Here is a 22,805-nt window from a genome sequence, read left to right as displayed (position 1 = left end):
AAATTAATTATTTTAATCTATTGTTAGCAAGTATCATTTTTAAAAAAAGCTGTAATAAAGTTTTTAAAAAAAAAATATATATATATATATATATGTTTTAGAACTTCAATGAAAATCCTGAAATTATTCACCATTAATGTTTTTAATATTTTGACAGGTAATATATTTTTTATTTTAAGTTTTAATTTATTTTTATATACGTTAAATGGGTAAAATCAAATTTCAGAACTTCGAAATCATGAAATTAATCATAATTAATCTATTCACAGCTAGAATGAAATTTATTCAATACCTTTTGGAGTATGAGTATCCCTGGTTAGGAATCACTACTGTAGAAAACTAGGAGCAGTGTCATCATAACCTTTAGTTGTACATTTACTCTGATCTGCTTGCAAGCCACAATTAGGCTTTAAACATTGAAAACTGAAACAGAATCTGCTAACCCTGGAATTAAGTGACCACAATAGTGGTTCATTATGGTGGATTGTTGACTAAACGGATGCGAGTTTAATCCATGAAGAGTTAGCAGGCTCAGATAGAGTTTGTGGACTGACCTGTCGCTGTACGAGTTCCTCCGAGACGTCTCCTCCCTGAAAGACCGGCTTCAACACCCCCAGAATAATGAGCAGACGACTCAAGCCTGCGGCTGCAGAGAACTGCATCATCTGCAGGGACGGGACGAGGTGAGAGTACCTGTAAAAATATACAAACATAAGACATTGAAGGGGTCCAAAAAGACCTTTTATTCAAACTAATTGTAAGGGTCACAATGAGAAGATGTTAAAGGCCAGAACACTGGAGCCAGAGGCGCAGCAGAATCAGTGACAGGCGTCTGCTGTGATGAACTGCATTAATTGAGCGGTCATTACCCGCGCATGAAGGACTAAATGACTCCTCGCTGCGCAGTCTAATGCTTCACAATGACAGCTCATTTATGAAGAATGAATCAATGACACAGAAACACTCGTGAAGAATATTTAGACACGTTCATTCACACTAACACACATGTGATAGAGCTCTTCTGTTGATGCTCTGGAGCTTGCCGGAGCATTGCTGGATGGTTGCTAGGGAGTTGCTAGGGTATTATGGGCTTGCTGACTGCTCCAAGTCAAAATCTGATTTCTTTTTTGCTGCTGCTTCTTTTTGTTTTATCATCCAGCAGGCAGAAATCTAGTTAGTCTGATCACTTCAAAAAATAATAGAATGCCTCTCCTCAAAACCCAAATGATTTGACAGACTGCGACTAAAATTACAGAATACTTTAAAAAATGAAATGTGTGATTTTAAAAATGTAAGCTATAGGGAAAGTTTTGTGCATGTCCACATGCGGTTTTGTAAGATATCATCTCATTTGAACAATGAGCAAAGAACACACTGCGAGTCATGTTTACGATTCACAAAAGATTAATGAGCCAATTCACCAAACAGCCTGGAATTTTTAACCTTTATTAAACCTCTTCAAAAAACAAACAGGAATTATCACTGTTAAACAAACCAACAAATGTGCACTTAAATGTTTTTAAACCAGTAATACTGCCACCATCCTTAAAAACAAAAACAAAAATCTTCAAATTAATTACAACTCTTTCATTATTTTAATCATTTGACAGCTAATATGCATTTTCTTTTTTTAAGTTATAATTTCGTTTTATAGTTAAAACAAGAAATACCAAATGTAGTTATTTCCAAAATTAAAAGAAAGTCATGAAAATAATTTTATTCTTCTGACAGCTATTTTTAAGTTGTAATTTACAAGTAAAAATACAGAAAAGATAAGAAAAAAAACATGAAATTAATTAATTTGTTAAACAATTAATTATTTGAATCTACTAACAGCTAGAATTTATTGATTCATTTTTTTAATTTATAATTTTTATAGGGTTAAAATGTCCAAAAGTAGTTATTTCAGAAATTTGAAGGGCAAAAAAATTATGAAATTAATTATAATTCATTATTTTTTATCTATTAAAACCTAGTATGGATTTTTATTGTAATTTTACCCCCCCCCAAAAAATAAATTAAAAAAATGCATTGTGAGAATATATATATATCTGTTTGTGTTAAAACTACTAGTAAATATCTAAATAATAAAAATAAATTAATAATAAAAACAACAATTATAAATAATAAATACCATATATAAAGTCAAATTATACAAATTAAACTTGTTGTTTAATCAGTATATATTGCAAATAATTCAGTTTTAAAGTTTTTCAGCTGCTTTAATGCTGGAAATAAAATTTTAATTTTTAACATCATTTTTAAATGCCATGTAACTTGCCTGTATTCAAAACAATATTACACAAAAATCCAACCTACTTGCTCCTGGGTTAGCAGTTTGAATCAGACTCACTAAGTGAATCATTCAGAACCAGACAGGACCACGAGTCATATTTCAGTCACATCCGACTTATATCACTCTATTTTCTTACTGTTTAGTCATATTAAATTACAACTCAAATTCATTTGGCTCCTAAATGTTTCTTTAGGAAACACTGTAATATGAGTTATGTGCTGCAGTTCAATACTTACTTTGGGGGTTTGTTCAAATAGTTGGTTACTAACTTACTAGTGACGCACCACTAATGACCAATAACCACAAAAATGGTCCAAACCCACTGTGTAGGAAAGTTCTACTGAAATACTCCAGAAAAAAAATACACATCCAAACGCTTGACCTTCCATTAAAAGTTTAGCATCAAAAGTTTAGCATCGAAAGTTTAAGACTGAGAGTTTGAGCTCATCTTTTTAAATATTGTTTTCCATGTCATTTACCCCTTTTTCCTCAAACCGTTTTTCCCTGACACCTATTCATCTGTCAGCATTTCCCCCAAAACATGGCCCGTATCGAGCCTGACAATTTGATTCGGAGTCAAATCAGTCCGTTCGCTCTGACATTTTGTTTCCACCTGTCCTATTCTCTCCATTTCGTCATTCTATCAATTCCTCCGGTGCTAATTCTGCCCGGTAGGTCTGGATTATGCGCAGGAAGGCATGCGTGTCAAAGGGAAATTTAGCGAGGGTAAAGACAGCCCAGATAGGAGGATGAATTAAACAGATAACGGCAGGCAGACGGAGTGAGGAAGTCGTGTCAAGAAAAACGCCTCACCAATGTTGGTCATTTTCCCTTCCGCTCTCTCTCTCTCCTTCCCCCCTCCTTAAACATGACAGAAAACTATCTAAATGAATAAAAAAGTGATGAAATGACTTTGGTGCCGTGGACTTGCTCTGCTCTTTGACTTCCCATCTGGATTAGTGCAGGCTGAATGGAGTCTGTTTCTTTTGTAAGAACTAACACATGAGTCTGTCTGAATGTTTCTGTCTCTTTGACACACACACATTCTGTGTTTGATAAGAGTCCATCTGAATTTGCATGGCAAATGATGTCCTGTACGACCACTAGAGCTGCCCAGTTGGACTGCTACACAAATACGGGAGACAAGGTTATAACATACAAATTATTTGACTGACTATTTACCATGATTCAAATGGATATAACTGCTAGCCTAATACAAACTTTTTATTGCTGTATTATATGGTTCATATATTACATTTCACTGTTTTAATTTGTATATTGCTATGCATTTTTACATAGCAAAAGCAGTGCAATTCAACAGAACAAAAACAAAGTGAATATCTATAAATGTTAAAGATGAAATATGTAATTCTGTGCCACTAACATCACCAAATAAACTAGCAAAAATGATCCTGAACATCTGATATTGGTTGAACAAACAGATATGGAAAACACACCATTCTTAAATGTTTAGGTGGTTTAAGGATTATGCAATGCAATACAATGATAGTAATAAACTAGGTATTGGGGTGTCTTGGCTTGTCTGCTGGTCTGCCAGCCTGGTCTGTTAGCTGGTTTTAGAAGGATCTGGAGAATTTTCCAGTCTGCTAGGCTTGGAGACTAGGGGTCATAATGATGCAATCATTTATTTAAAGGGGTCATATGATGCAATTTCAAATTTTCCTTTCTCTTTGGAGTGTTACAAGCTGTTCGTGCATAAGATAAGATCATTTATTATTCAGGACAGGTGACAAGGCTACTTTCACTTTGGAAAGACGTGCTAGCTGAGAGGAGTTTCGTCAAAGCTGACTAAAAGTGATCGAGGATCATTTCGACGAACTTGATGAACCTGTGATAACTTCTTCAGAGCGAAAAAGGAAAATAAAAGCTGAAACGTTTTCACGGAACCTTGCAAAAGCAGCGCGTTACAATGGTGAGGGAAAAGCTCCGTGTATCGCGTGTAATCTCATCCATACAGTTTATGATCACAACAACAACAACTCAGGCATCTACATTGTCATCTGAGGAGATTACAACGATTAAACGAGTGTTTTTTTTTTTTTTTACTCTAAAACATGAAATGTGAAGATGTCTGCTTTTGCCAAAAGACGACTGTTGGAGTTATCTGCTTTTGCTATAAAACAATTGTTTTATAAACTTGTAAACTTTTAATAGGCCATGTAAAAAAAAACATACTTTCAATGAACTTTAATTTAGTAAATTACCTGTATTTGTTGAAGTTATTATTACTTAATCAAAACAACCCAACTGCAGTTTGATACAGTAAACCGGACTACAGTAAACAACACATTTGATTCTTCCTTGTCTCGTGACTCACAAGTATGAACTGTCTTTAATGTAAACTAAAAAATTACGGTTAGAGTTGAGAAGCTCAATTAATTTCAGGGAAGTTCAAACTATCTATTTCAATAAATCCACTTGATTTGGCTTTATCACTCAAAAATGCTCACAAAAGTCCCAGTGAGGCAGTTGTCTTGTATTAAAATGTTCAAAAAATGGTATGTGTGAAATCAGTATTTTTAAAAAAGCATTAAAATGATATTTAACTAGATTTTTTATGATTAGTTCCTGCATTAAACATTTTGAATCTCCTTGACAAAAACGGCCATTCAGTTGAAATAATGCTCCCTTTTACGCTGTTTCAGAAAACTTGCATAAAGCAGCTGGATAACAACTATAGATTAGTCTTATTGTCAACTATAGCTGTGTATAAAAGCCATTAAACGTACATAGAAAAAGTTCCAGAGGTTGTGAGGTCATTCTGAAAGCGGTCAGTAGGGGGCAGTCATGTCTCACTATGTCACACTGAGTGAACACTAACAGGGAAAGAAAGACTAACGTGGCCTTACTTCATTACTGATGACTGACAGTAGATGAGCCAGCACTAGAAGCTCTAATTACTGTTAATTGTCATTATTGAAGCCATACCAATGTAATTCCAGAGGATCTCTCACCTACTGCAGAAGAAATGAAAGAAAAGCTACACAAACATTACAGGCAAGTCCAGCAATTTTCCGAATATGAATTTCCTACACATATATGTATGTCAGAAACTGATTGACTGCTCGATTGATTTGTCCCATTGACTTGTGTTTCAGAGATATCTGTTAGAGGAAGATCATGAGATGAAGGCATCTGACTTACAGTAAGTCTTCAATCATCCTGTACCTCAGACCTGCTGAAGCCTGCTCAGCCCTGCAGGATCTTGCACCACTTTATCCCCTCTAAAGGTGCCTTCACACTAATGGCAGTTAAAACTCAGGAGGTCAGCAAGTTGCTGTGCTGCGTTAGTTGCTAGTAGGCATTCTCACTACAGTCCAACACCTCCAGAAGACAAATCACATGAGCTCTACTGTCGTCACTCCTATTGGGAGTTGTCACAAGAAATCAGCTGCTATTTTGCATAAACTCTTGTCAAATCAGTCAATGTTTGCTCTGGTCACCACAAAACTCTAAGTTATAAACAAATAGTCAATCAATTAATTTAATTCACTGGCATTAAACATTTTTCCTGACAGGTAACTACAAGTACAGCCAATAAAATATCCACAGATAATGGTGGCCAAAATGGTGCCAATACTCAGCCAGTATTGTAAGAACATATTTTAATATTCAAAGTCATTTTATTTCATTCATTCATGTCTTTATGCCATAAAAATATGCTTGATGTCTAAATAAATAAATGTGCATGTTCATTTCTTATCTAGCTGAACTCAAATGAGGATCTCTAAGTAAAGCAAAAAGATAGACAGACACAGACAGACAGATAGATAGACAGACAGACAGATAGATGGATGACTCCAACACACAAAACAGGAATAAAGAAAAAGTTCAGTACCAATTATTTTTTTTTTTTTTTTTTTTTTTTTAAATCAGCCATATTAAATAAATTCCTGATTTTTATGAGCGTCATTGTGCCAATTGATAGACGGGATGCACAGACAGAAAATACTTTATCTTGGGGAAATACCTCTTGAGAGAGACTTTGAAATCTGACAATTCTGACATGTTTACGTGTAAATGCCAGCGTGGGGTTTTCTGACAGCTGCTTCTGTTCCTTCAAAAGCAAAAACACAGACTGTACTATGAAAACCTCACAGGAACTGTATTCAGCTGCTTTTTGTCAGCACAGCAAAAAAATAAATAAACAGAAAAAGACCACAAAAAAAGACCATCTGTTCGCTATCAACCGTATCCGAGATGACTAGAAAACCCAGCTAAAACCAGTGTTTGGAATAGAAGCTGGTTTGTTTGTTTGTTGCTGTTTCAAGATGGTCCACACAAATTACATAGCCCAGATCACTTAAACTGTTGCAAAACCCATTTTTACCCAATTTTCTGATTTAAGTTGGATTTTCCAGGATGGGTAGATTCAACTTGACAAGTCACCTCTGAAGTGCCAGATGATTTTCATGGTTCCTGACCGCACATCAGAGATCAGACCGGATGAGAGCCGGGACACTCTGCTGCTCCGTTTTGTTCTCCAGCGATTGGGGGAGACTCATTTTGTCGGCTATAACGGAACTCATTTTAGAGTGAGGCAGCGTTAATGAGACGCTCTTTTGATGTGGAAATCCTGCTGGCACGGGGAAGACGCTGATACCGTCTCCGCTGTCATCCTCAGGTGCGTCGGCTGTCCTTATTGGACACCGGCAGTTTATCTCTTAGTCGCCACACGAGGCTTCTTAAAAGGAAGGAGACGGCAATTACACAGACTTGTGACCCAATTAAAGCCATTCAAAAGAACACGGAACCACTGCAGTCAGCAAAACAAAGAGTATTTTTGGTTTGAGTTTACACCTCATGTAAAAGCCTCTCATCACTCGAAGAATTAACGCCTGCTTTTGACACACCTTGGAGACACTTAGTAACATAAAATGAATCGGTAAGCAGGAAATGGGCCTAGAAAGTTGTGTTAGTCAAAAAATCCTGAAGCAATATGCAAGTTTGGTACGGGAATTTAAATCGTAATATAAAATTGGAACCAATCCTAAAAGATCCTATTGAAAGCAAATAATAAGAATTTAATAAAATAATAATGAAAATAACATATCTAATCGTCGGCTGTCCTTATTGGACACCGGCAGTTTATCTCTTAGTCGCCACACGAGGCTTCTTAAAAGGAAGGAGACGGCAATTACACAGACTTGTGACCCAATTAAAGCCATTCAAAAGAACACGGAACCACTGCAGTCAGCAAAACAAAGAGTATTTTTGGTTTGAGTTTACACCTCATGTAAAAGCCTCTCATCACTCGAAGAATTAACGCCTGCTTTTGACACACCTTGGAGACACTTAGTAACATAAAATGAATCGGTAAGCAGGAAATGGGCCTAGAAAGTTGTTAGTCAAAAAATCCTGAAGCAATATGCAAGTTTGGTACGGGAATTTAAATCATAATATAAAATTGGAACCAATCCTAAAAGATCCTATTGAAAGCAAATAATAAGAATTTAATAAAATAATAATGAAAATAAAACACATATCTAATTGTCTATATATCTGATACTGTAATCTACTATAGCTTTAGCAGATTTAAAGGAAATAATGCTGAAAAATAAAATTAAATAAAATATGAACAATTTAAACTTAAAAACGTAAACAAAAATTTGAAATGTTGCCTTAGCAAGCAACTAAACTAAGCTGAAGTACTAAAATTAGTAAAACTGAAATAAAAATAAATAAAAGCTATATAGATATATTAAAAAAACTTGATTCAAATTTAAAATAAAAAACCCTGAAAATATGAAATTAAAAACTACACTTGTCAAGGATCAATATTACAGCATTTTTAAACACATAATTTTATGCCAATAACTGCAGATAATAAAAATAGATTTTAGAAAATGCCAAGGATCATTCCAGCCTGTGAAGCTGTTCTAAAATAAAATTCTAATACAATATTTCCCCAAAGACTTAATTTTATATTGCACGGCTATCACATAATCGCAAGCAGAACTGTTTAATACATCCTCCGCATCTTTAATTTAAACCAGCAGCTCTTATGATTCAAGTAAGATCAGTACTAAAACTCATGTTATACGTATATTAACTTGAGCCCTGAGTTAATATCCACAACATTTATTTCAGTGTGTCTTAAGTAATTGGATTGCATGAACACCGTCTTGCACTCAATGGAATGAGCATCTATTAATCAAAGCGTAATTGCGCACATTTCCCAGATAAATGGCGCTGCTTCACCTCCAGTCATGTACAAATGAGTCAATCCGGGCATATTCATTTCTTATCTAGCTGAACTCATTCGAGTCGCATAATGGTGATAAATAATAGAGGTAGAAGTTTATGAAACGGGATATTCTCCATGAAGGAAGGAAGGGCTTTTAAAGCAGTGCAAAAGGGATCTCTGAGGAATTGCGATCATGTCACTTCTAAATGACTCCAATAGCAGGTAGAACGAGGCCAGGAAATGTGACTCTATTTCTTACTGACTTCCACTGAAATTGAATAGCTTCAGCATGCTTAACTATGGACATAAACTGCAACTAGCTGTAAATACCCATGTAATTGGAGCTGTACCTGGCTGTTTAAATATTTATTGAGTGCTTACATTGGCTGTATATTAGTGTCTGTGAGCACTGAGCAGCTCAGTTTTTGCTCCTTTTAGCTCTGACGAAAGATGTGGTAAATGTAAACATTACCGGAGTAAATATTTGCTTTTACAATGATTCAATTCAAATCTTTACCAAAAAAAGAAGAAAAAAAAGTCAAATTAGAGTCACCAATCGGTTCAATTTGATTGGGACAATTTAAACATTTTAAAAAGAAAAAAATAATAATAACATGGATTTTAGCATAAAATTCTTATTATTTGTACAAGTAAAATGTATTTTTAAAAGTAAAAATATTAAAATGGTATAATAACATGGATTATAAGGTTTTGTATAAACGTATGGAGTTTATGTCAGCTCAGGACAAACCAAATACTAAGAGATTCTCAAATATTTTTTTATATGAATTTTGAAAATTAATTATTTTTATACTGAAAATATATATAAAATATATTTATAACAGGCTATATATGAACAGATTGTTTAATTTAATAAATGTAATATCTATATCCTATTAATAATTCATATAAATATGTATATAATTATATATATATATATGTAATTTATATCAATAAATATTTATATATATTTGAACATTTATAAATATACTGTATATAAACACAAACATATACATACACACCACCATAAAATTCAGGAAAAAATAATTTCAAAGAATTCCATAGTATTTCCATTTTTATGAAATATTAATGTTATATAAATGTCAAAGTTGCAATACAATAGTATCATTTTTGTCAGTCAAATTAGATACTACATCTGTGTATCAATAAATATGGAACATGTCAAATACTTGATTTAATTCATTATTTTCCTGTAAAAACTAGTTAAAGGTGAAGTGTGTAATATTTGTTCCTATAGCATTACCAAACTTAATAATTGCAACAAAAAAAAAGATTGTTTTCATTGTGTCTGGCCAGAGTAGTTTTCATACAGCAACAGTCTGTATGCTTTTCAGGGAAATCAACTTCTGAATGGCTTACTAAAAATAAAAGAAAGCATTTTAACACCTTTAAAAAAAATGATACACTTCACCTTTAATTTCTTCCTCTGGCTCTCAGCATTAGGATGGAGCTGGGATTTGACAAATCATGTTTGTGCCTCATACTCTCTCTCTCGGCTGATGACTCACCAGTACTGCTGCCACTTCTCCTCTTCAAAGACATCCTCTGGGATCGGATCGATCAACACCAGGTCAGACACTTGCCTGAAGAGACAGAGAGAGACGGTGAAAAGACCACACAGAGGATGTTTCTAGAGCTCAGATGAGACCCCACACACCGATTGAGAAATGAACAGCATCTATCGAGTGAGATGAATGGACTCAGAGCTGCAGCGGGGACAATATTTTCAGTCCTTGGGCGCTACAGGCCTGACGCAGCTGAATTTATGGGTCTTAAAGCTGCACATCAGAGCAGATGAAACGTTAAATCTGTCAGATGGAGGGAGGGTGGAGGCGGGGTTGGGGGGAGTGTGTGCCGAAAAGTCAGTCCCAAGCTACTCTGATGGATCTTTTGGTCGTGACAGGTATAAATGTCTGGAAGAAAAACCCTGTTAGGCATATATAACACTATTTGCCAATTTATTGCACACTACTGGTCAAAAGTTTGAAATAATTATGATTTTTCAATGTTTATGAAAGAAGTCTTTTTTGCTCCTCAAGGCTGCATTTATTTGATCAAACATGCAGTAAAAACAGCAATATTTTGAAATATTATTACCATTTAAAATAACTTTTTTCTATTTTAATATATTTTAAAAAGTAATTTATTTATGTGATGGCAAAGTTGTATTTTTAGTGTCACGTGATTCTTCAGAAATTGCTCTATTATAGTGATTTGGTGCTCAATTATATAATTATATAATAATATTAATAATGGTTCTTATAATTATTATCAGTGTTGAAAATGTGTTGTTACCAATGCTTTTACTGTTTAATATTTTTATGGAAACCCGGATATATTTTTCTGGATTCTTTGATAAATTAAAGGTTCAAAATAACAGCATTTATTTGAAATAGAAATCTTTTGTAAGATTATAAATGTTATTACTGTCACTTTTGATCAATTTAATGCATCCTTGCTAAATAAAAATATTAATAAAAAAATTTTTTTGATCTTACTTACTCCAAACTTGTAAATGTATCAAGGTTTCCACAAAAATTAAGCAGAACAAAAGATTTCATCAATAATAAAAAGAAATGTTTCTTAAGCAGCAAATCAGCATATTAGAATGATTTCTGAAGAATCATGTGACACTGAAAACTGGAGTAATGATGCTGAAAAGCTTTGCATCACAGGAATAAATTATATTTTCAAATATATTTAAATAGAAAACAGTGCATTTAAACTGTAATAATATTTCATAATGTTGTTTTTACTATATTTTGATCAAATAAATGCAGGATAAAAGAGTTCTTTCAAAAACATTAAACATAACATGCATTCTGTGGTGGTAACAAACTTCCTGACATGTTCAGATATGACTGACTGACATTTTTTCCAAACAGAACAGTAGACTTACGTGTCATGGATGTGGCTGTAGAACCTGCCGTTGAGCGTGCCCAACTCAGAGCCAATCAGGATGAAGGGTGTAGATATATCTGCAGCCTTGACCAATCGATGAAGGTCATCCACCATCCTGAAGGATAAGAAAGGAGAGATACAGGTCAGGAATGAGTGCAGGTTTGTGCAAATAAAGTCTAGACATGACTCATCTGACAGTTCATTAATCACTGAGACACATTATGACACACATGTCCGTTCACCTCCAGACGGGACGCCCACTGTCCCAGACTGCTGCCCAGTTTTTTAAAGCGGTCAGTGATGTTACATGAAGGACAAACTGACCTCAAACCAGAGGCTGACATACTAAACTAATAAGCACTGTGTACCATGAGACACTAATGGGTTTTATTTCTGACATCCTCATTAACTAAAAAGGCCATGAAGATTCAGTGGGCACTGAGTGATTTACTGCAGTATTTCTTCAAGAAGTGCAGGGGGTCAAGAAAAACTAGAGACTGACCGACATTGCTTTTCTCAGACTGATATCAGTATAGATTCCATTATTCCTTTTTACAGAACAAATATTTAATATTTGTTTTATTTCTACTTTTTGGCATAATAAACCAAATTAAAATAAAATAATAATAATTATTATTATTATTTAAAATAGCAATAATTATTATTGTTGTTGTTTATGCTATTACATTTATGCATATTATTATTATATTTAGGATTGTTTTGGGCTGTGTCTAATCATTAAGCACACATTTCTGGTGTTTCATTTAAATTAAGGTGAAAAGTGTGAATATTCATTATAAAAAAATCATTTTGCTTCATATTTAATTCAGCAAATGCTGTCCTGGTATTATTTAAGTGTTGGTTTGCATTTTTAATTACATTTTGTGTAAAATATAATATTCCGATATAAACATTAAATATAAGTATCAAATAATGAGTAAAGAAAAAATGTGTAATAGTGGTTGATATTTATTCTTTGACCACACTGGAAAAAGGTCAAGTTGAGCACACTGCAGGATACAGTATTACACACAATGTTTTGTACAGTAGTATATAGTATATAAGTCTAAGAACAAAACAGCACAGGTCCTTATCAAAAATTAAAAATAAAATTAGTATGTACTATTGGCTTTCCTTCAACATCAAATCAAGTCAGTTTCCAAATGAAAAGGTTTCAGGAAAGAATAAAAAGGACAATACTCCACATTTTTGCTCCTGGCTTATTGAACTTTAGGAAAATTAAATCTTGCTGTTTGCCTTCTAAACGTGCCAGACAAAGGAGAAAAGAGGACACTGATAACCAACTCCCTGTCCTCTCGCTACACATCACTTTAATGCATGAAGAAATGTTATCATGTCAACAGCAACAAGATAAGAGTGACTCCACATGTAGGATGAATAAACCTGAAGGCAGGATGTCTTGTTGCCAGAGGACAAGGACAAAGACATCTCTGTCCTACAGCACTGATTGAATAGTAGAGCAGACCAATGTCAAAGATACGAGACACACAGACACCTGCGTGTGGATTAAAACTGTTAACATGGGAGGGGTGTTTCTTTGTTTTTAGATTTATTGCTTAATATAACCATAAAATCTTCATGTATTGTAAACAAGTACACTACAATTCAAAAAGGGTCCTATGACACACTACATGTGCTGAAACGATGGAATCTTGCGTCCCGACGCCCATTGTCGTTTACGAATCCCCACGACACCCTACGTCAAGCAAATCGTGGCAAAATCGGGCTAAAATCGTGTAGTCTGAACCGGGCATAAGATTTCTCTTTTTATTCATTTATTAGAATAATAAATTAATACTTACTAGCAAGGCCACGTTAAATTGGTTAAAAAAGACATTTATAATGTTACAAAATGTTTCTATTTCAAATAAATGCAGTTCTTTTAAATAAATTACATACAATTACATTTAAAATATATACAAATAGAAAACACTTTTTAAACTGTAATGTTTCACAATATTTTTACTGTATTTTTATTCAAATAAATGAGGGCTGATGAGCTTAAGTGACTTCTTTCAAAAATATAAAAAATTCTCACCAACATCAAATTTTTGAAAACTAGGTTGTATATATATATATATACATATATATATATAGAAACTATAGCAATATCAATTTTTAAAAATTGTGTCAGGAGGTCAAGTTTTCATTTTATGGACCCAGAAAGCTCTAATTGATGCTCTAATTGATGCCAATGTTATTTGGACATTTTTTTGGTGCTGTCACATCTACAGTTTTGGAAAACTGTTTAGTTTCAGACTAAGACACTTTCATACCTTCCAGTGGTTGATATTCCCCAGACTTTCTCGGTGTCTGTAGTTTCATTCTGCAGGGTCCTTCGGCTGAAACCCAGACCGACTCTGTCATAGGTGCACACCTGAGAAACAGATCACAGTTTAAGTGTCATGAAAATGACAGCAGGAGAAACCTCAACTGACACACCAAAAACCTCATTGATAATTCCTTTAGGAAACTTCACCTGCAAATAAAGTGTACATTAAACATATTGTAATATTCACAATGTTGCACAATTTAATGTTGCAACTCCTTTAATCATCAATTATCGCAAATGTTTGCTACATCGTCTGGCTCTACTGGACAGTCACTGCAATGCAGGCCATCGGCAGGAATCTCCAACACTTCACAACTAGGTTTGTTCTGACAGCATGTCACAGAAATGCTTCACCGCCTCACTGCCTTGAATTACTAGAGTAATACAGCAGCACACGCTCTGAAAGCTGAAGTCTTGTAACTTCTCTGAAGAAGCAGAAAAATCAATAATGCCTTTATGTCCCTAAAGTAATGACTCACATCAATGAAAACTGTGGTGCTGCTTTGTTTATTTAATGTTGTACACGACATCAGTGAAAGGCTTTCTCTTATCATCCCCTTAATGGAAGAGTTTTCATTAGTTCATTCTAAATGGTAAAAAGCTCATTTAATCCCGTTAAGTAAGTGGTTTTTGTTTTGGAATCACATGCATAAAACATCCCTACGACCTGATAGATATCAGTGAGGAGTCATTTTGCAAATGTAGGTTTGCTGACATGCCACATAGATGTGAGCTTGTGAATTTCATGAACAAATCATGATTCACCAGTAATTTAATAAACTTTCTTCTAACTTCACAAAAAAATTGTAGAAACAACACATGAAGCCACACAGATGCAAAAAAAAAATCCCATATTCTGGGTGGCCTTATAATCTTGTTAAGATTGAATTTACACACACACATTTCATCATATACAGTGAAAAAGGGAGGAAAGCTACATAATCACATTTTTCGCTTTTTCTGGCCTCCAGAAAATTATTACTGATAACTCCTTATCTGTTGATGGAGATTAAGGTATACCAACCTGAGAATCATTTTCCTTGACAATATTTATGCAATTACGTCATATGTTTGCCATCACCTGTTCACAATCAGATCTAGCAATGTAATATTCATGAATGAATCACTATTTATCTAATCGATCAAACAGGATTGCAAGAAGGTCTGAATTTTTGGACAATTCACTCACAACCTTGAATCATTTGCAGTGGTTTCTGAAATAATAATGGGATACTTTATAAGAAAGAAAACAAAAAGAATGCTGGTTGAGGTGGATTTTTATGATACAGTTTTAGGCGATTTACTCACAGTCCACTGTAGGAAACAAAACTTGCAAATGTCTCTATCATTTGTCAGCGATGAAGCGGCTCTTTTGCTTGAGGATCGAGTTCGATAACCATGTCAACGTTGCAAATTTCATCAGTTATGAAACATGTTCAGTTCAGCTATAGCAGCTCTACAGAAGGCAATAGAGTTGTTATTCAGCACAAGTCAACTCAATGTTGATTCAATTTAGTTCAGTGTCAGAGTGGAGTGTCATTATTTAACTCAATTCAGTTCAAATTCTGAACTCATTCGATAGTGTCAGTGCAGTTCAATAATTCAATATCAATAATATTACTGAATATTAACTGGGTCATTCCGTGTCAACTCAATCAGAGGTCCCTGGCTCAAATTTTTGATTTTGCTAATAATTTTTCTGAAGAAAGATAAACATGTATAGTGATAAAAGCCAAAACATTAAATGTCTTGGATAAATATTTACGGAGTAATCCACTATTTTGTAGAGGGGGGGTCAAAATGGCAATTTTCACCTGAGATTAGGAGCCAAATTACAGGGGGTTAAAAATTATTTCAGAAAGATGGCAGCATCATTATTAGGCCTGTCGCAATAATCAATATATCGACTTATCGCACAATATATGTACATGACCTCAATCATTTTTGGTGACACAATATATTGCCCATTATATTTACATAAAAAAACACTATAAAAAAAACACAATAACATTAAAAAAAATGTTTTTTGCATTCCACTTGCGCCTGTGTCTTTTGCAGCTTCTCGTACATAACGTGGTGTAGACATGAGGTGCTAGTTCAAATTTTAAAAATGCCTCTACAAAAAAAAGTTTAATCTGCAGATATGGCCTTGTTTGGGGACCTGTGCCTTTGTGCATACTGACATCTGACTGCTAAATAGGGATTGTGTTTTTCAGCAATAGTGTGCACCCTTAATTTACAGAGAAAAGAAGGTCAGGGAAAAATCTGTCTTAAAATGGCATAAAATGGTCTTAAAATGACAATAATATCACATCGCAATTTTTTGATGGGGCAATATATCGCACAACAAAAAGTTATTATCGTGACAGGCCTAATCATTATGTTACTTTTAAACAGAGATTGGTAGGTCTATTAGTAAAATCTGTTGACTTTAGCTGTCTTTGTTGCATTATGTGCCAGTGGTGACCATTCAAAAATGAGGAAATATGACAGTGTGTACTGCATGTACAGAAAACACATTCATACATGAAGCTACATGAAATGTATTACCAGTTTCCAAACATCCAGTAGTCGTGGTGGCAGTTTGTTTGAACTAACCTTTGTTGATAATGAGAGACCCTCCTGCACATAGTACCAAACATCTGAAGACATCCCTGCTGGAGCATCAAGAACAACTGAAACAAAAATGAAACATCATTTTCACTGTGCACAGTCCACAATATAAATATCAGACTCTTTTTCCATTTTTGGTTGAACTATTAATTTAACGTACCAACAGGTCGTCCGTGTCCTTTGCACAACAGATGGATCTTTTGGCCGAGGCCGATATCAATTAGCTGAGCACCTACATATCGAAAGAAATATTCAAACAAATGAGCTGAAAGTTACCAAACTGCACATGATCCTAAGGTCTTCCTGGGGCCTGTTTCATAAAACAAGTTTACCAAATAAGCCAGGTTTATTTCAGTTAGTCTGACGTATTGTCAGTTGATTTGGTTCAGAATAAGACAGAATAACTGAAATAAGCCTGGCTTGTTTGGTAAACTTGTTTTATGAAACAGCCCCCTGAAGAGATTATGAGGTCTCACCTGCGGCTGACAGCACCTGTCCCTCTCTCTGCAGGGAGGCATAGTTCAGGAAAGCTGGAGTGAAGATGATGAAGAGCAAAACCTTCATCCAGAAGGACACAACAGTCCAGCAGCTCCTCTGCGAGACAGGCACACCAGTAACACCAGAGTCCTCTGATGTCTGTGGTGGGAGAGTTGAAATCACATGTCAAGCAGCGGCATGATACTCCAACTAAAACTTTTGTTCAAATATTGTATAATTTCTATTATACATACAGTTTTATGCTGATAAACCAAAATATCGGCCATTTTCATAGTTTTTGCATCATCCAATAACCCTTCTGTTAGTTTAAAAAACAAACAACAGCCTTGGCAACACACAAACTTTCATTTAATTTTGCAAACATGTAACCACAGTTATTACCAAATTATTACCTTTATTTATATATTCTTCCATAATTTATTCATTATTCTTATTTAACGATTTACTTAACAGATTATAATCTATAATTTAGAATAAACTATGACAGTCATAGGCCTACAGGTGAGGGTATTTACAAAAAAAATGTACAATGAATATGTAACAAATGGTAATACCATGATTCTTTGATTCTTACACCGATTCTTATTCACAGGGTACTTCATAATATACCATGGTAATACTACAGTCCAGAAGTATTGAATTACCATGGTACCTATTGTTTTGTTAGTAAAAACCAAACACACATTCAGTCCATGAGTTGCAGAGTTCACTTTGATTCGTCACCTTCTTTCTTTCAGGTTTGACACTGTCCGCATCATCTCGTCCGTTTGTCCTTCTGCGCAACATCTTCTGACAGTTTTAAGTGCACTTCACCCACAGGACAAATAACGCATGATATTACATTTGTATGAATGAGTGTGGTCAAACACAGCATGGAGACACTTCCGCATTGACGGGGACCCATGAGAACCAAACGCGTTTCGTAAAAGCCGCGATCTGCGATGTAAACGCATTTAAGAAAATAGGTATGCTATCCATATGCTAAATTACTATAATACCATATGTTTGTATCATATTATTATATACTGTGCCTTCAACAGGAGACAACAAAGTTTCATAGATAACAATACAATAACAATATTTATAGTACTCAATGAGTTTCTAACCTAGTAGAGCAGAAGACGTACAGTATTACGTCATATTTTCCAAAATTTGATGAACTTACGTCTTTTGATCATTTGATGAAATGACACACTATTCAAATATGAACTATAATGAATAAGGTCTACACATAGAAGGCTTGGTTAACGGTTTCCAGCTCAGTTTTAATGTTACCTTCATTACAAACGGATGCCTCTTATAATAGTTTATAGGAAGTGCAGTGTTTTTTCCTCAAGGTTTTTGGGCCGAGATGAACCCAAACGCTCTGGAAATACACTACTTTAATTGCAACGACATATCTGTCCTGTAAGAGGCGCTGTGTGACATTATCTGACTGTCAATTGATCCATTTGCACGTCTAACCATCTTAAATCACATTTTATGTTACACTAGCAGAAGGACATACAGGACCAGTGGAGATGTTGAGGCGCTATAAGAGAATATTTAGTGTGACAGCAGAAATAAAGGTCATTATAAAGGTCAGTTCCAGCACTGCAAGGTTATTCATGAGTGTGAGTGAATTCAACACATGCACGCCACAGGATACTGACCCTTTCTAGGTCCTATATATAGGTCCAGTTCAGAGTTTAATTATGTATACAGCGCTGGCAGTCTTTCTAAGGGCAATGCTTCTGTCGCAGATGTATGTAAATTATGATTTTATGCATCTTTGCTTTCACCACAGGTTTATGTCAGAGTCCAGCATCCATACTGAACAGACTCTAAAGCTCAGCCTGTGAGCAACCTCAGTTTGTTTCTGCTTTTTAGATGAGGTAGGCCATGCTAAACTGAGCAAATGTACATGTTCGAGACTCTTCTCTGCAGGAACCCTGAGGAAAATAAAACAAGGACGATGTCAAGTGACAGGAAATGTAAGACTTCACGCTATGCCTCAGACAGCAGGTGTACTGTCATGTGATCGCAAGCGTGGCTCTCTGTCTGTCATTCACAGCAATCACTGAACGATACCACCGGCAAACACTGCAGAAGGACGATTTCTCAGAGTGTCAATCATCACGATCTGTTCAAACATGTCTCTGGCTCAGCCAAACCGACGGTGATGCCAGAAGTGTCATGCCTGTTCAAACCGAGGGAGCACATGTGATCGTGCATTTTAAAGAAATAGTTTACCCAAAATGAGAATTTGCTGAAAATGTACTCACCCTCAGGCTATCCAAATTTATTCTCCCTTAGGCCATCCAAGATGAAGATGAGTTTGTCATAACAGATTTGTGGAAATGTAGCCGTACATCACTTGCTCACCAATAGATCCAGTGAATGGGTGCCGTCAGAATGAGAGTCCAAACAGCTGATAAAAACATCACAATAATCCACTAATACATGATCTGTGTGTTAAGACATTTAACTTCAAACCATTACTTCCAGCGAAAAATATGTGTTCAGTGTTTATAATATTGCTTTATCTGGTAAAAATGTTTTGTCTGAATCAGGAGAAAAGTATGCACAAGATCAAGCACATTTACATGCAAAAACAGTCTAAAACAGTTCTAAATTGGTGGATTTTGCTGTAAGAAAACAACAGGGGATGAATTTTTTCACTGGCAGAAGCGTTATTATGGAGTTTGGACTGAAGCAACCAAACTTTTCTCTTCACAAGATATTACAGTAATTAATGGACTGAAGTTGTGTGGAATACTTGTGGATTATTGTGATGTTTTATCAGCTGTATGGACTCTTCTGATGGCACCCATTCACTAAATAGAATCAATTTAACAAGTGATGTAATGCTAAATTTCTCCAAATCTGATGAAGAGACAAACTCATCTACATCTTGGATGGCCTGAAGGTGAGTACATTTATTAGAAAATTAATCTTTGGGTGAATTATTCCTTTAAACTTTATTAAAGAAAAAAATAAAGATGATTTTACTATGTTGTTTTTTTTCTTTCTTTGAATTCTTATAATTGATATTTTTAAATGACAAAATCTAAAAAAAACTATCAAATGTAATGTATTTTATTTTATTCCAATTATTTGATTTAATTTATTAACAACGCAGAAGAGATGTTTATAACAGATTTTTATGGAATATGCTGCATCTATATGTGTGTGTCATGTGAACCATGATTATGTAAATTTATTAGTGCTGTCAAACGATTAATCGCGATTAGTCACATCCGAAATAAAAGTTTTTGTTTACATAATGTATGTCTGTACTGTGTATATTTATTATGTACATATAAATACACACACATGCATGTATATATTTAAGAAAATATGTTACGTTTAAATATAAATATATACATGTAAATATTTTCAAAATATATGCTGTATGTGTGTCTTTATATGTACATAATAAATATACACAGTACACACATATATTATGTAAACAAAAACTTTTATTTTGGATGCGATTAATCGTTTGACAGCACTAAAATTTATCTAGATTTAAATTTGCATTTAGGCATTCGGCAGACACTTTTGGCAATTCAAGTTAAACATTTTTATAGGGATGCACGATTAATCGAATGCGATTCACAGAATAAGGCACGCAATATATTTCATAGTATTTAAGCAGTGATAAAGGCATTGCATTATAAATATACTTTATTTTAATGAAAATTATAATAATAAGAACTCCGCTAAACCGTATATATTGCCGTAGTCGTGTGTTTATTAGTCACATTGAATCAATGAAAGCAGTTGAATCTTCTGTTTATTCAGCTGCAGCATTTCCTGGGTTTCTTCTGCCAGGCGTATTTGGAGTTTCAGCACAAGAGCGCCCTCTGGCCTTCGGATGGAGATTTACTGCTGATCACAGAACCGTGCTTCACTGAAAGATACGCATGCCAATCGCGGCTTCTGTCGAATCGCGATCTCGATTCCATTTCGATTTATCGTGCAGCCCTACATTTTTATCATGATTTGTGTTATTTGGGAACAAACCCATGACCTTGACATTGTAGGCCTCTGCTCTACAAGACAAACGTTATTCTTTTATCTGCAGGATGCTTTCAGAACCAACCGAAGCTGTGGAGAAACTCACAGTAATTGGATAAAGGAGGTCTGAGACTGCAGCCCTGCATTAGATTCATTGCAGTAATTAAATGAAAGCAGGCAGATATGGATGATAAATGGCAGTTATTGACAGGACTGTCAGGTATGGCGTGGGTGTCAGATATTTTTAAACAGCGACGTTGAGGCCTGGCAGAGACTTGCTTTTCCAGAGGCTGCCATGAGCTCAACCTCCTGCAGCTGTTTCTGTCTGGCCTAATTAAACTCTGCGACGACTGATCTCATTAAATTCAAACCAAACAGAATCTGACCATTAATATCCAGAGGCTTGAGCCATTATGTAATCAGCTGGAAAATGTTACTGTTTGAATTATAAAGTATTGTGAGAAACTCTAATTAATGTAATCAGCATTTGCCATGTTGTCGGTACAGACAGATGTATATGCATACATAATGTAATCATGATTTTAGCAGCATAAAATCTGAACGTGAATGGAATAATGAGTAAGGATGTATTATTTTCCACGAAATTGTACTCTATTTATATTTGTCCTGTGCATCTACAAAGCAGGTAATTTGTGATTATATCAGTATTATTTTAGCATCATTGATATACTCTAATTTCAGTTAATATTTTAAATGACTTCTTACATTTTCATTTTTCATTTTAATGTCAATTAAAGTTTTAGTAATTTTGTTGTGTTTTTTAAGCTAAGCAAACCTATATTTTTAGGTTTAGTTTATTTAGTTCACTTAAATGAAAAAAAAAATTAGAAATGCGTTGGTGACTAAAATTAAATAAGTTTAGGTTTTTATATTTTATTTTATTTCAGTTATTTCAATTAATGAATTTTTTTTTTATTTCAATTAATGAACTTTTTTTTTAAGTTTTAGTTTTAGTTAACGATAATAACCCTGATAGGAGCATGTTTCTGAATCATGATACTTTACATAATTTCATTTCAATTTCTTTTCAGGCAAGATGTTTTACAGAAAATGTTAACACCTGAGATTTGTTAATATATTAATTTCAGGAGCAGTAAAAATCACATAATGTCTGTCTGCAATTAAGGAAGACATTTATGAACACTGTTTCAAAATTTCAGTGAGTAATCATCATTGATTTCAAATAATTACAAAAGAAAACGGGAACATGTAGGACGGAAGCAATGAACCAGGTGACATTTTCCATGCACCTTTCTGTCATTAAAGGAATGTTTCACACAATTAAAAGTTTTGTCATTGAGTCTTACTAAGTAGGCTAATCTTTGGGTGAGCTGCTTCCTAATTAGATTTAGCAAAAACTGTGCTAAACTTCTCCTCAGCTCAAGGAGTTCACAAAGACTGCATAGTGTGTGACGCAAAATAAAACAGAAACAGCAGCTGTCAGACAACCTGTCAATCATCCCAGCCAACAAGTGATATCCGGTCTACTCTGTCTACAGAAATCTTACCGGCTTTCTGAGGAAGACGATGCATTTTTAATGAACCATTTAAAGAGCATAAACTCTGGCAGACTACACACACACGCCATGAGGGCATGTCTGCACACTGACGCAGCGCTAATATTTCTACATATTTGCCATACTCATAAATAAAACATTTTAGAGCATGAAGGTCTCGGCTCGTGTTGAGTTAAATTTGCATTAGCATGAGGAAAGTCAACATAATTTTTTTTTACTATCCAAATAGGATTACTGCAGAATTTGCTATTAAAAGGAAAACAGTACGACAGCATTTCACGAAACACGAGATAGATAAAACGTTGTCATTTACTTCAATATTGAATGGAGACTTATCCGTGTCTTCATCCGTCTGCATCTCTGTGTGAAACAACA

At 34.6% G+C, this 22,805-nt stretch overlaps 1 protein-coding gene across 2 annotated transcripts in view; it reads right to left on the bottom strand.

Moving 5' to 3' along the window:
* LOC107719144 (uncharacterized) overlaps positions 1 to 22,805 on the bottom strand; it is a 28,706-nt gene extending 5,901 nt beyond the window's left edge. Inside the window, exons 1-8 of one of the 2 annotated variants that reach the window (XM_016526512.1) lie at positions 22,744 to 22,805; positions 16,869 to 17,028; positions 16,553 to 16,624; positions 16,378 to 16,454; positions 13,724 to 13,824; positions 11,425 to 11,541; positions 10,034 to 10,108; positions 555 to 693 (exon numbers count right to left, since the gene is read on the bottom strand). In XM_016526512.1, the coding sequence (XP_016381998.1) occupies positions 555 to 693; positions 10,034 to 10,108; positions 11,425 to 11,541; positions 13,724 to 13,824; positions 16,378 to 16,454; positions 16,553 to 16,624; positions 16,869 to 17,028; positions 22,744 to 22,788 (786 nt within the window). In that variant the 5' untranslated portion in view covers positions 22,789 to 22,805. Of the gene's footprint in view, positions 1 to 554; positions 694 to 10,033; positions 10,109 to 11,424; positions 11,542 to 13,723; positions 13,825 to 16,377; positions 16,455 to 16,552; positions 16,625 to 16,868; positions 17,029 to 17,613; positions 17,790 to 22,743 lie in introns of those variants that run through there. The other variant, XM_016526511.1, reaches the window with a different exon arrangement.

Source organism: Sinocyclocheilus rhinocerous, unplaced genomic scaffold, assembly GCF_001515625.1.
Source record: "Sinocyclocheilus rhinocerous isolate Xijiao unplaced genomic scaffold, SAMN03320098_v1.1 scaffold1084, whole genome shotgun sequence".
Taxonomy (NCBI): domain Eukaryota; kingdom Metazoa; phylum Chordata; class Actinopteri; order Cypriniformes; family Cyprinidae; genus Sinocyclocheilus; species Sinocyclocheilus rhinocerous.
This window is presented reverse-complemented; position numbering and strand designations above follow the sequence as displayed.